Source organism: Drosophila ficusphila, unplaced genomic scaffold, assembly GCF_018152265.1.
Source record: "Drosophila ficusphila isolate 14025-0441.05 unplaced genomic scaffold, ASM1815226v1 contig_412, whole genome shotgun sequence".
Taxonomy (NCBI): Eukaryota; Metazoa; Arthropoda; class Insecta; order Diptera; family Drosophilidae; genus Drosophila; species Drosophila ficusphila.
In genome coordinates this window covers 6,161,299-6,173,385 of record NW_025064326.1, presented here as the reverse complement: position 1 = coordinate 6,173,385, position 12,087 = coordinate 6,161,299, and the positions used below count along the sequence as shown (strand labels likewise).

Sequence of the window (12,087 nt, the reverse complement as noted above, 5' to 3'; positions counted from 1 at the left end):
ATGGCAGCCGAGAAAAGTAACGAAACAGTCAAACTTTTTCTGCCGTTAACGAAGCCTCCTCCTCATTCGATTTGTGATCAATTCCCAGTGGACGATGTACGGGAATGTCTCTATTAGTGACAACAATGGCGAACGACGGCCAGCACCCAGCGGAGACGGACTGCAAAAGATTATAAATTTTATACCATACGTGTATACGGCATGCATAAATGGGTGTACTTATGCACTGAGGAAATCTAGCCCTTCCAAACCATTTTTTTAGGTAAATTTAAACTTTAAAGTATCAATCTTTTTTATAGAATTTATTTTATTGATATACTTTTATTCTTAATCCTTTTTAATAACTGGAATAATTCTAAATTCTTTTTTAGTGCACACAATACCACTCAAATACAACTGTTTTTAAAGGGAATTCTCTGATCTGATCGACCCCCTCTAGTTGCGCCAATGCCTCTTCTCTTTTTTGTGTACACATCTTTGACTTTTATGCATTTATTGCTGTGAAAAAATGTTAATTCTTGACGTTATACTTTTATTTGACTTTTACATTTCGATCTTCTCGCTCTGAGATCTTCATTCGACCATACATAGTTGACTCTTTGGTCATCCGTATATCCATATATTCGACTGGATAAATTGGTTGATTCGCTGCAGACTTGTCTACTATGTATTAATTGGTCAAAGGCTATAAAACGAAAAGTAAGCGTTATAAATCAATTGTCGAAAGAGTTCGTAAAGGAGAAAGAAAAAGGGAGTGGTTTTAAAGAGACATTTTTAAAATCCAAAAAAATTGACTTGTTAATAAATTTTTAGTTTTATTCCTCTTTTTTATGTTCAAATAGCCATAGGAATATAAAATATAATCATTTTGCGTTGCATCAATAATTTTAAAATAAGAAGTCAAGGCCTAAATAAAATCATATTATGTTTTATCAAATGAATGCCATAAATGTGACTATGATGATTTTCGTATTGTAAATTTTTGAGTTGTCTAAAAGCATTTGTTCACTTATCGTTTTGTCAAATTCTAAATATAGTTTTCATTCACTAAAAATAATGTTGATTCATGAAAACGCTTACTAAATTAATATTTAATGCTTTATGTTAAAGCTGTATTATAAATCTCTTACGTGCTGTGGCTTTTTTATTTTCGCCGTAAATTAATTGGCAATGTACCAATCGCCATAAATAAATAAAATTATTTAAACGACAAAAGGCTGTATAAATCATAAAGTATGTAAAACAGTTTATTTTGTATATCCAAATGTTGAACAGCTGTACAGCTAAATTATAAACAACAAACCCATTTTGCTTCCACCCAAACTTGGACTTTAACCCATATTTTTCCGCTTTAAAACTAAGGCACAGATCCATCCGGTTGCTGTTTTCAATTCATTTCAAGTTCAGATTGGATAGTATCGGATCGGCCGTAGACAGTTTGCGTCTATTGTGTGAGGGTGTTTGATTAACACAATATCCACTGGCCGAAATCTTTATTAGTGACCATGCACTAATTAAGCTCTGTCGTGTGATTTGTGGTTCGCATTCGTTCGCGTTTGTCACTCGATGCAAATGAATCGCGTCTCTGTGGAGCAGAAGATCATAAATGCCGCTAAAAGGTGTGGGCGAGAAAAGAAAAACAAAGTATCCAGCCATCCAGCCAGCAACTCTTTTGTTGATCGAATTGATTAGAGCTGCGGCCGAGTTCGATATGTCGATTGAATATTCGTTGCTGGCCCGGCGAGGGTGTAATTAATCACAACACTCAGGTTCGTCACTTGACCAAAGTGCTAAACGCGCTAATAAAACAAATTTACATAGACCAAATTTACTTATCAACACGTTATTGATTTGAAAAGATGTTGTGCTTACCATTTGTTTATAAATTTTTTAAGACACAAAAAATGCAAATACAAATCGCGATTTTAAAATGTAAATTTCTTTTTTTCAATCTAATAAAAAATGTGCTCGAACTATACTTTTCATGGTAAGTATCTTGTTAAAATGTTTTTTTTTATTTATTTAGTTTTATTGTAGCTGATTTTCTTATCAATAAGATGAAATCAAATTTCCCGCCTTAACACAAAGGTAAAGGTACAACATTTTTGAATCTGGACTAAATCGCTTATCCAAGACCGCAACCTCCGGATATTTGTTTCTTTGCTAATCGATTACTGAAACAATCGACATCGTTAAACGAAACATCGACCCGTTTTACCATCACTAATTCGCACGGAAGTTGTTTGTCATTCAACAAGATTTTTGTAATTCACTCGATTTTGCTTCCAAAAGTCTGAAATCCACAAAAGCATAGACAAGATGGTGAGTACGTGAGATTGGCCAGTTAATAAAGGTGTTAATTCAGTGAAAATTCTTTGCCAACAGTATCAGCCATCATTGAAAGTGCAGCCCTCGGAAGTTTCCGTGCTTAATGCCACCGGTCGTGTGGGAATGCCCACGGAGGCCAATTGCTTCAACCAACTGGCCCACGTCCACCGGCTCCGCGATTCGGAGCTCAACTACAACGAGCACCAGTACAACCTGAATATGCAGATGCTGCGCAACCGCGAGGGACTTGGTGTGCCCCTCAAAATGGGAATGGAGCGTTTTGCCGCTCGCCAGGTGGGCCGCCTGCCCTTCCTTCAGTCCAGGTGAGTGATTTAACAGACCACGGAACCTCTGGGTTTATATAGGTAATCATAATTGTGCTAAGGCAGCACACATTACTGCAGTTCTAGGAGTCGAACATAATCTTATGAAGATCTCCAGATTAAAAAACCTATTCCTATAGGATCCTAAGAACACTAAGAATCTGTTCTAGCTAAATAATTTAGCTATGTTCGGTTCAGTATCTCATGATATCCGCAAGATCAGTTATTTTATTACCAAACTATCACACCAAAGTATATACACATTTTAAATGCTTTTAAGATTTTATTATTGATTGCCTAATTGCATATTTCCAATACCCATTGTACCCATTTTCAATCTTATTGTATCTACTTTTGCAGCAACTTCATGGATGATGTTCTGACTGGCCGTTGCGACTCCATTGGCTTCGAGGACTTCATGAACCTGCCCGAGTACAGCGAACAAATGCGTCAGCCCCACGCTGTGGTGGAGAAATCCCTTGGCATCCACTAATAAATCCTCATAATTATAGTTTCTTAAATGCTTGGCATTCAACCCCACATTCTGATTCAGAAAATAAAATATATTTTGGTGCCCCCGGCTAAAGGATAACAAAATCTTCAGTTTCTTTGAGCCAAATTTATTCGTATTTTATTTGCTTTACTCCACATCAATATTCAACTAGTTCGTTAAACTTATACATTTTTTTCAAACAAGTCTAAAAACTACAAGAAATATTGGCAGAAAGGATTGTACTGAGGAGATTCGTTAAAATTATAAACTGAAGAGATATGCATTGAAATAAATCAATATTTTGTATAAATAAAACAATACGAGGTTGTAAAATGGACGAATTCGTTTCGTAAAATTAGGCTTACACTTAAGGAAAACTGAATTGTAAACGGAGGGCGCATTTCAAATTATACAAAACATTGCATATATACATAACTGATACTTAAAGAGGAAAATAGCAGTAATTGATTCTTGAATTAACCGATTTTGCGGAGTTTTCAAAACACAATACGCTCATTTCATTAACAGGGAGTAGTATTGAAAAAAGTTAACTTCTTCGTGTGTTTAAGATTCGTATTGTGCTGCGATTTGAAGCTTCAATTACTGGAACAATCCCATTCATTGTGATGATAGGCAATAGGTTTTTGTTGTATATATTTCCTCTATATGCAAGAAGGCGAAACTGTAGTAGCTTTTAGTAGATCCAGTTGACAGGCACCCACTGCTCCTCGTGGCTCATCTGATCCAAAGTTTCCACCACCTGACGGAACGTCTCATCGAAGTCCTCGTTCACAATAACCATGTCGAAGTACTTCTCGTATTTCCGCTGGACAAAGCTGCTCTCCTCCACAGTGGCCACTAAATCATCGTCCTGTTGGATATAATCATACAAATCGAATGTGTTAAGCAATGTCTGGGTATTCAGGCAGATATCTAAGAGGGCAACTAGGGTGGCCTAAGTGCGCCAAGCGGATGAGTGATTTGATCACATTTTATAGGTTTATTCAGTTAGCAAAAGGTCAGGAAACTTTACCTCATATAAAGATGCTAAGGATTCGAGCGTACGAGCGCGCCTGGAGCTGAATCTGATGGAACTCTGGCGATCAAACTGTGGAATACGTGCAAGGGATTAAATAGTGCCTAAGCTAAGGGTTCTACTTCAAGAACATACAGATAGATTTCTATTGGAGCCCGTGGCCCTGCGATCCGCATAGATCGTTTTGAGCTGTTCCATTCCTGGCGCTGCTATGAAGATGACAAATGGCATCAGTTCCTGGCTGTTGTGCAGGATCTTCAGGGCATTCGGTGCGCAATCCAGGATGCACATGCGCCCGCTATTGATCACATCCTTGATGGACTGCAAGTGTGTGCCGTACAGATTGCCATTGTGCTCGCCGTACTCCAAGAATTCGTTGTTCTTCACCGCCTCGTCCATTTCCTCGCGGTCCATGAACCAGTAGCTCGTTCCATTCTCCTCCAAGGCGCGCTTGGGGCGACTGGTGTCTATAATTGATATTTAATTCCAAAATTAGGTATATAAATTCGATAAATATGTTTTTAAAAATACACTTACGTGGAATAACCGCACCAAACTTATCCACATCGCTGTTAATCAGACGATTCTTGAGCGTACGCCTTCCCACTCCGGAAACACCGATCAAGACCAGAGTTTTCCTGCGGAAAGGAGGCATCCGGGTGACCTCCTCATAAAGCAACAGTTCCGCCTTGTCGAACTCACAATTGGCCACCGATCGGTACATGGTCTTTCGCTTTCGCTTCGAGATCTTTTATAAATATTATATTTATTAATTTATTATATATATTTTTTGTTAAAGATGTTACTTACCCTTGTGCCGCAAATGCCAATTTTGTGAACATAATCTGCTTCGGGTGCCACAAAAGCTTTGCGTCGTTCTTCCAATTCTTGAGATGGTATTAGACCAATCTTTTCCGATTCAGCAGTTATGTTTTTGGCCTGCCACCAGTTGGGATCTTTGACATTGATGATCTTTTAAGGAATTAAAAAAAGTAGTATAGTAAATTATAAATTGAATTTTTTGTTAGTTAACTCACCTGCAAAATATCTCCTGATTTAAAAGGCAATCCAATATCTCTGCATGGCAGCAATGAATCCTCCGACGGATTGTATGTGAACAGCGCACGCATATAGCACTAATAAATAAATAAAATAAAAATCGTTAATTAAAATTTAAGATTTTATTGTTATTTTGTTTGCTAAGCCAAGATTTACTTACTTAGTTGCAAGCGATTCGAGAATTTTGTTGGAATTTCGTTCTGGGTTTGGCTAATATCAATTAATTACATTTAGGTTTTAAGGTTCATAAAGAATGAATATGATTATGAGTACCCATAGTTTTAACAAGGTTTGTTCTATGGTTTTTTATGGAACAATAAGGTAATAATTTGAAGCATTTTTTTCTAAACACAACGTTTTAAGGGGCCAAGCAATAAATTAAAATTATAACAGATTAACAAAAAGCGTATAAAAAATATGAAATATATTTATTTCATTATTTGAATTTTGTTTATAAACATAAATCCAACGTTCTACATAAGATAATTCCCAAACTAATCAAGACTCATGCAAGCAAGCAGCAATCTTCGGGAAGAATTCCCCAAACAGACATCGAACTTACCGTTAGTTTCTTGCCCGTTTCGAGACCCGCGATGCCATTCTGTTTTACCTGACCCCCACTCACAGTGTAGCGACCGCTCTTGATCTCCTCGTCGACGTTGGGTCCGATCTTCAGGGTGAGGTTCTCCTTGGCCCGCGACACCTCCACCTGCAGCTCTTCGGCAGAGCGAACGGGGGTGCCGTTGACCTCCAGGATCACATCGCCCACGTGGAGCATGCTCTGCTTGTCGATCACCCCGCCAGCCAGAATCCTGGCCACCACCAGCTGCTTGTACTCGTCCAGCTCGACGGTCAGGCCGAGCGGTTTGCTGGGATCTCGGCGCAGACCCACCATCTTGATGGTCTCCACTGGCATTTTGGTGTTGAGGATGTCCTCGGTGAACAGGTAGCCGCCCGATTGGCGTTGGCTGGAGATCTCTAGTTGGCTGGTGGATCCGCCGGCAGCTTTTAGTCGTTGCTCGTAGAGCGCTCCTATCTCATCATGGGCGCGCAAAAGGGCCTGCAAGATTTTAAAATAATATAAAAAATATTTTAAATATAAAGCAAAATAAATATGTAGATGTATGTAGATAAAAAATAAAATATATCAGGATTCAGAACACCATGAAAATATTGCACAATTTACAAAGAAACTAGGTTTTATTCCAATGAAATTAACTTTCCTTTTCAAATGAAGTAAGGTCTGTAAAAATGATAATTTAAAATTTATTAGAGAGCTCTTAATCTTAATGGAGGTATAAATCATATACAATTTTTTAGTTTTCAGTGAGAGTGATAGGAGAAAGGCTTTCCCAATTACTTTCCTCGCTGACTTACACGAAAATGCGGTTGGGCGAGAAGCTTGGCGAGCTCTCGCGACTCCAGACGCCTCGAGGGTGAGAACTTGCGGATGATGTCGTCGCAGATCGGCTTATTATTCAGATGAGCGGGCAGGAATAATGGCACTGGCTGCGGCTCGGTCGGATTCAGCTGCAAAAAAAAGACCAAAATGCGAAGAGTTTGTCATGTACGTCTAATTAAATTCAGTGGTTCTTGTGGGGCGTGCCTGCCCTAGGTCAAGTTATGCTGCCTCCGGTTTAATTGAGCGAGTGCGTTAATTGGCTCAAGCTTTTTGGGCAGCATTCTCTGCTCTTCGTCTTGTATTTGCCATTTAACCCCGTGAACCCAGCGAACTCCGCGCTGACAACAGAATATTTGGAGTCTTAGGTCAAAAATTAGGTCGCTTGCCATTTGAATTTGGGTCGCATGGAAAGTGAGTTTTCTGCCTTTCTGCTTTAATTGCACATAATTTCATCTTCCGGCGTTTTTTTTTTTGTTGTCTGTCTAGAGCCTTTGTTATTCCCTCGCATCTCGTATTTATTTTTTTAGCCCATTGGCGGTTTCCGCCCACGATGGGAAAGCCATCTGAGTCAACAGCCATCTCATGCAATATTTATACTTGTACTTGATGTGGGAGTGCTTTTCTCTTTTGCTCTCTACAAACCGATGAGAAACACTATCTCCGGAGAATTTGATAAGCGGAAAGCGAGCAAAAATGCATTCTCTATAAGAACTCTATTCTGGGAAAAAGAATCCAAAGAAATTGAATGGAATGTCTGGCATTTATAAGCATGGAAGATACTGTGGGTAATACATGATAAAATTCACTTTTATACATGTGAAAAATTATTATTTATATATGTTTGTATTTAGAATGTTATCGAGTTAAATGTCAAGGAATGATTCATTGTCGTTTAAGTGTAAACAATTTATTGTATTTTTTAATAAATATATGCAATGTATACCCTCATTTTAATCTTTTAAATTCCTTACTCCCCAACCAGTGATCTTTTCCAATGAGTAATCCTTCTGACTTTTGTTTATTTATTTATTTATTGAACCATAGAATATCGTATTTCAGCTGGGTTCCTCGGATGTTGTTTTAGTTCAGCTCTTTCCGTGTGAAAAGCTGTGAAGAAGCCCCACGCGACAGACAATCCCCACCCTTTTTCCACACACACCCACAATTGTTATTGATACTTTGGCTTAGGGCTTTCACCTCCACTCAGCAAAATGTTTTCGTCATGACAACGTCAGTTTAAAATTGCCTCAAAATATAATGTACCGCAACAGGTGCTTACTAATTAGGCAAACTGTTAATTATACAGACAAACGAGAAAAACACGTAAACAACGAACGAAATTGTTTAACTTTTGCGAGGGCCAGTAGCTGTGAAATTTCTAGCCAAAAATAAATTTGGCCAACATAAACGGCTGATTATGTTATTCATTTTTGAGGCCATTAGCTTTTTATAATTACATTTACAGTTGGTCATGTTTTTTATTCGCCTTTTATGTATTTTTCACTTAGTTTTTTGGAGCCACTCCCAAAACGCCAGTGAGCGCTTAAAGCCAAGAGCGAGCGGCTATATCTGTGTAAATTCGTGAGCGGGAGAGGGAGCCTCTCTTTGGGCTTGGGAGTTTTATAACTTTTGGTAGTATGGAGTTTTGGGTTTTTTGGAAATGCCAAAGCATGGCCAAGACATGTTACTGCTTTTGGCCAGGTTACAAAACACTTCTCGGCGACTACGTCATCAATTTGAGCTTGGAAAAGCTTCGCGTAGCGGGTAACCAAGGCACTAGCACAACACACTAATAACTGTTCCAGTTTTTCGCTTTTACACTATTATTGATCTTAGAGTTGATTTTGAAATATCACAGGTTTTCATACGAATTTTGATATGTGGAAAAGCGTTTGCAGAGAGAGCAAACAAGAGAGGGCCAACTAACTGTTGCCTTTTGGCTGCTTCTCAAAAAGAAGCCGCCCCGTTTAAGCCACGCTCACACACACTGTTGCACAAACACCCATACAGTCAAGCACCAGTGCTCATGGCTTGAAAAAAACCGAAGCGCGCGTTTTGAACCCGTATGCAAACCTCACCTTAGAACTGCTCGAAAGTAACTGACTCACAAGCTCTGGTCGCAAACAGCGAGAGTTAGTGAGCGAGCTAGGGCTAGCTGCTACCGTCTCTTTCTCTGTACAGCTACCTCTCTCTCTCGCTCGCTGACTTGCCGTGAGAAAAGCTCGTCGCGAGCCAAGTTACAACTGTACGAAGCTCTGTTATCTAGATGTCAGCTTACAGTTAACAGTGGCTCAAATGTTAAGCGAACACTACACAGAAAATAAAGATTACAAAATGTAAGGAATTTAAAGAAATTACGAAGAATTTATGATATTTGGTCGAACTTTCGAAGAGATTAATTTAGTATCTTATGTTTGCAATAAAAGTTACCTCCAAATACGAAATTTTTAAAATACTAAAAATACAAATAAATATAAATATAACGATTAATTAAAAAAAAAAAACCTAAGAAAGTTCACCAACCTTTTTAGTATATTATTTTAACCTTTTGGCGATCTTAACAGCATCTGGAATCTCAACACAATCTCTTCTCAAGCTTTTCTCTCTTTCCGGCCCTCTACAAGTGTTATATCTCGTACTCCCAGCTGCATTAGTAGGCCAACAAGTTAAGCGCTTTTTGTGCATCGTTTTCGAGCTCAGGTAACAACATAAAAAGCGTCGTGTTTACGTTGGAAATATATTTCCAAACCGGTTTTCTTATTCACACTCAAATACACACAACTTCTTTGGGGCGTTGATGTCAAAGAGTTGACACTGCGACTTGTGCCGCATTTTATGTAATCTACATAAAATGGGGGAGTGTTCCAAGGAGCGGTGACGACAGGAGAGTTGGGGTTATCCAAAAAAGAGAATTGCTATGTGACATTTCATATTTTCTTATCTCGTGACTCGGAGGTTTAATTACTTTCACTGCCTTTCTCAACAGCCAGCAACCAACCGCAGCATAAAAACCACAATCGAATGAACTTGCCCAGGAAAATGCCTCGGAAAATGTTGGATTCTAATTATCCGCGTCACGCGATGTCGCTTTCCATTATATTTGCTGTGTTTTGATTTGTTTTGTTTTTGTTACGCTTATTTAAGAGCTTAATAGTTTTCAGGTAAAGTTTATCAGTTATCAATAAAATATTTTCTTTTTATAAATTCAAGGCATTCAAAACGTAATCTTGGTTACAATTTCTGGTTGTGAAGATTCGTTTTTTACAGGGAACATAAAATTCGGTTTCATTATTTACTACCATCCACTCATTGTTTTCGTAGTTTGTTTGCGTGTTTGCAAACAGCTAAATTTATTTACATGTTGATTAAGCCACAAACTTTCTAGGCAATTTTGAGGCGTAAGAAAACTCCAAAGAGGCGTTTAAAACAAGAAAATGTGCCAGGTCAAGCCAATTTCCACTTCAGTGGTTATATCACGATGATCTAATAAAAATCTCTCACCATCTTCATAAGAGCGAACTCATCTGCCGAGGCAATAGAGGTCAAGTTTAGTGCGAAAATACATAAGTGGAAAGGCAAGAAAAAAAAACACAGCCAGTGCTAATGGGCCATAATAATTGCCACAAGACAAAAGAGATGAAAAGCAATTTAAGTGTATGTGGCTCGGGCATGGAAATTATTTTCACGCATAAGGGTTTTACTTTTTTTCTGCTCGTGGGGGAGGCAAAGAAAATGATGTAATAAGGAAAGCAAACACACGCACATATTCGCAGCCCGGAAAATTCTATCTAGACCGAAAATCAGCATGCAATGCCATCGATAAAGTAAACACAAATGGTGTTTGTGTGTGTCGGTGTGAATGGAAAATGTGTGGAAAAACCGTATTCCGTATGCGCAATTTTCTTATTGAACAGATGCTCGCGATGGCAAATAAGTGGGTCAGAGATTGTGACGAGTTATTTCTTCTCGGCTCTTTACGTTTATGTGTTCTGGTCTACTTACCATCAGCTCCTTGTGCGGCGTGCTGGGATTACTACGCAGCAGGCCCTTCAGGAAGATCTCATCGTGGTCCGAAAGGTCCGCCGAGTTGCGGAAGGCGGCTAAAAGGAGTGGAAAGTGTTTTAGATAAATCAAAGTCGTAAAACTGCAATCGCAAACAGACCAAACGACAATCGTTTTGGCAGCTTAATGTTGGCTTTGTGACAAAGCAACATCATGGATTGTTTTGAAAGGTATAGTTTCATGAAGGGTTTTTTTTAAATAAAAAAAAAATAACTTTCATTACCAACTATTGACATGTGCTTATGCAATTTTGAACAATTTGCCGGAGATCATCAAACCAGCTTCAAGATTCTTTTGTTACCTACGGTTGATATATTCTTTGTTTAATGCAAACAGGTTTTTTTTCTAAAAACAGTTAAGCTTTTCTAATTTTTATTAATCTAAGAAGAAAGAATTCCAATTTGTTGATAAAAATGTAAACATTTTTTTTATATCAAAAACTAGCTCTCATTTTTGGTCTTTTTGGTCGATTGTTAAAAGGAAGTAACATAAAATTCAAAAGCATTTCTAATTCAAATTGAAAGTATCCTAAGCTAATGCTCATGGTTTCATTTGGGGTAACTATTACGGTGTTTGCCCCTTTTTTGGTGAGCACCCCTGGCACTTACCGTTATCGGACGTATCGTCCTCGCCATTCACTTTGTTGTTGCTGGCCAACAGCTCCATTTTATCCTGGCGCCGCGCTTCGCGACGCGACCGAGCGCTCCACCGAACCATTGTGGAGCCAATGAAGAAGAAGAACGGGTCGAAGAAGAAGAGGCAGCCACTGGGAGGTGGCCAAAATAATAAGCCAAAGACAAATAACAAGAAGGAAGTCTCGAATTTCGAACCAAAAAGGGAAAGGGTCTAAGCCTTATGTTTCGGCCATATGCTAAGCTACACAATCCACTTGTCTTTAAGTAATAATCACTTGTTGTTATTGTTATAAACACAACGCCACGCAAACAACAAAAACAACCACTAAAAGGGAGGAATTAACTTCTCCGTCGGCGTTAAAAGACAACCAACATGTTTGTGCGAGAGAGTCGAACTAAAATTTAAAAACCGCTTTTGTTGCATGCTGCCAAAATCAAAGCTCTACAGTTGGAAAAGCTTTTGCAGGTGATGAGGAAAGTATATCGGTTTTTAAACCACTTTTATATTGGCGCCGATTCTTTAACAGGTCTGGTCACCTTAAACTTCACCAGCCGTTAGTTAAATAAACTTCCAAACATTCATTAGACTCCAGTTGTTTACGTATTAGTAAAAATTTTTTTGATATATGTATATTCAAAAATTATTCAGGCTTTTCTTCCATAGCAACTCTAACTCTATCAATTATAATTCAACTTTCAACTAAATAATAAGTTTGTGACGTTACTTGGTACTACAAAACATTACCGTT

General features: G+C 38.4%; 2 protein-coding genes across 2 annotated transcripts; one reads left to right on the top strand and one right to left on the bottom strand.

Annotated features, from left to right (window-relative positions):
* The first annotated feature begins 2,193 nt into the window (after window positions 1–2,193).
* Window positions 2,194–3,248, top strand: LOC108089940 (proteasome maturation protein). Its single transcript, XM_017188429.1, has 3 exons — window positions 2,194–2,322; window positions 2,386–2,651; window positions 3,012–3,248. Exons 1-3 carry the CDS (start codon window positions 2,320–2,322, stop codon window positions 3,142–3,144), a joined length of 402 nt encoding a protein of 133 aa, XP_017043918.1. The 5' UTR covers window positions 2,194–2,319; the 3' UTR covers window positions 3,145–3,248.
* A 7-nt stretch (window positions 3,249–3,255) lies between these two features.
* Window positions 3,256–11,719, bottom strand: LOC108089939 (protein PALS2). The gene is made up of 10 exons (XM_017188428.2): window positions 11,312–11,719; window positions 10,644–10,741; window positions 6,617–6,769; window positions 5,802–6,299; window positions 5,218–5,316; window positions 4,991–5,152; window positions 4,718–4,928; window positions 4,316–4,647; window positions 4,178–4,252; window positions 3,256–4,015 (listed from the first exon to the last, which is right to left on the bottom strand). The coding sequence occupies exons 1-10, from the start codon at window positions 11,418–11,420 to the stop codon at window positions 3,839–3,841; spliced, it is 1,914 nt and encodes a 637-aa protein (XP_017043917.1). The 5' UTR covers window positions 11,421–11,719; the 3' UTR covers window positions 3,256–3,838.
* Window positions 11,720–12,087: the final 368 nt, after the last annotated feature.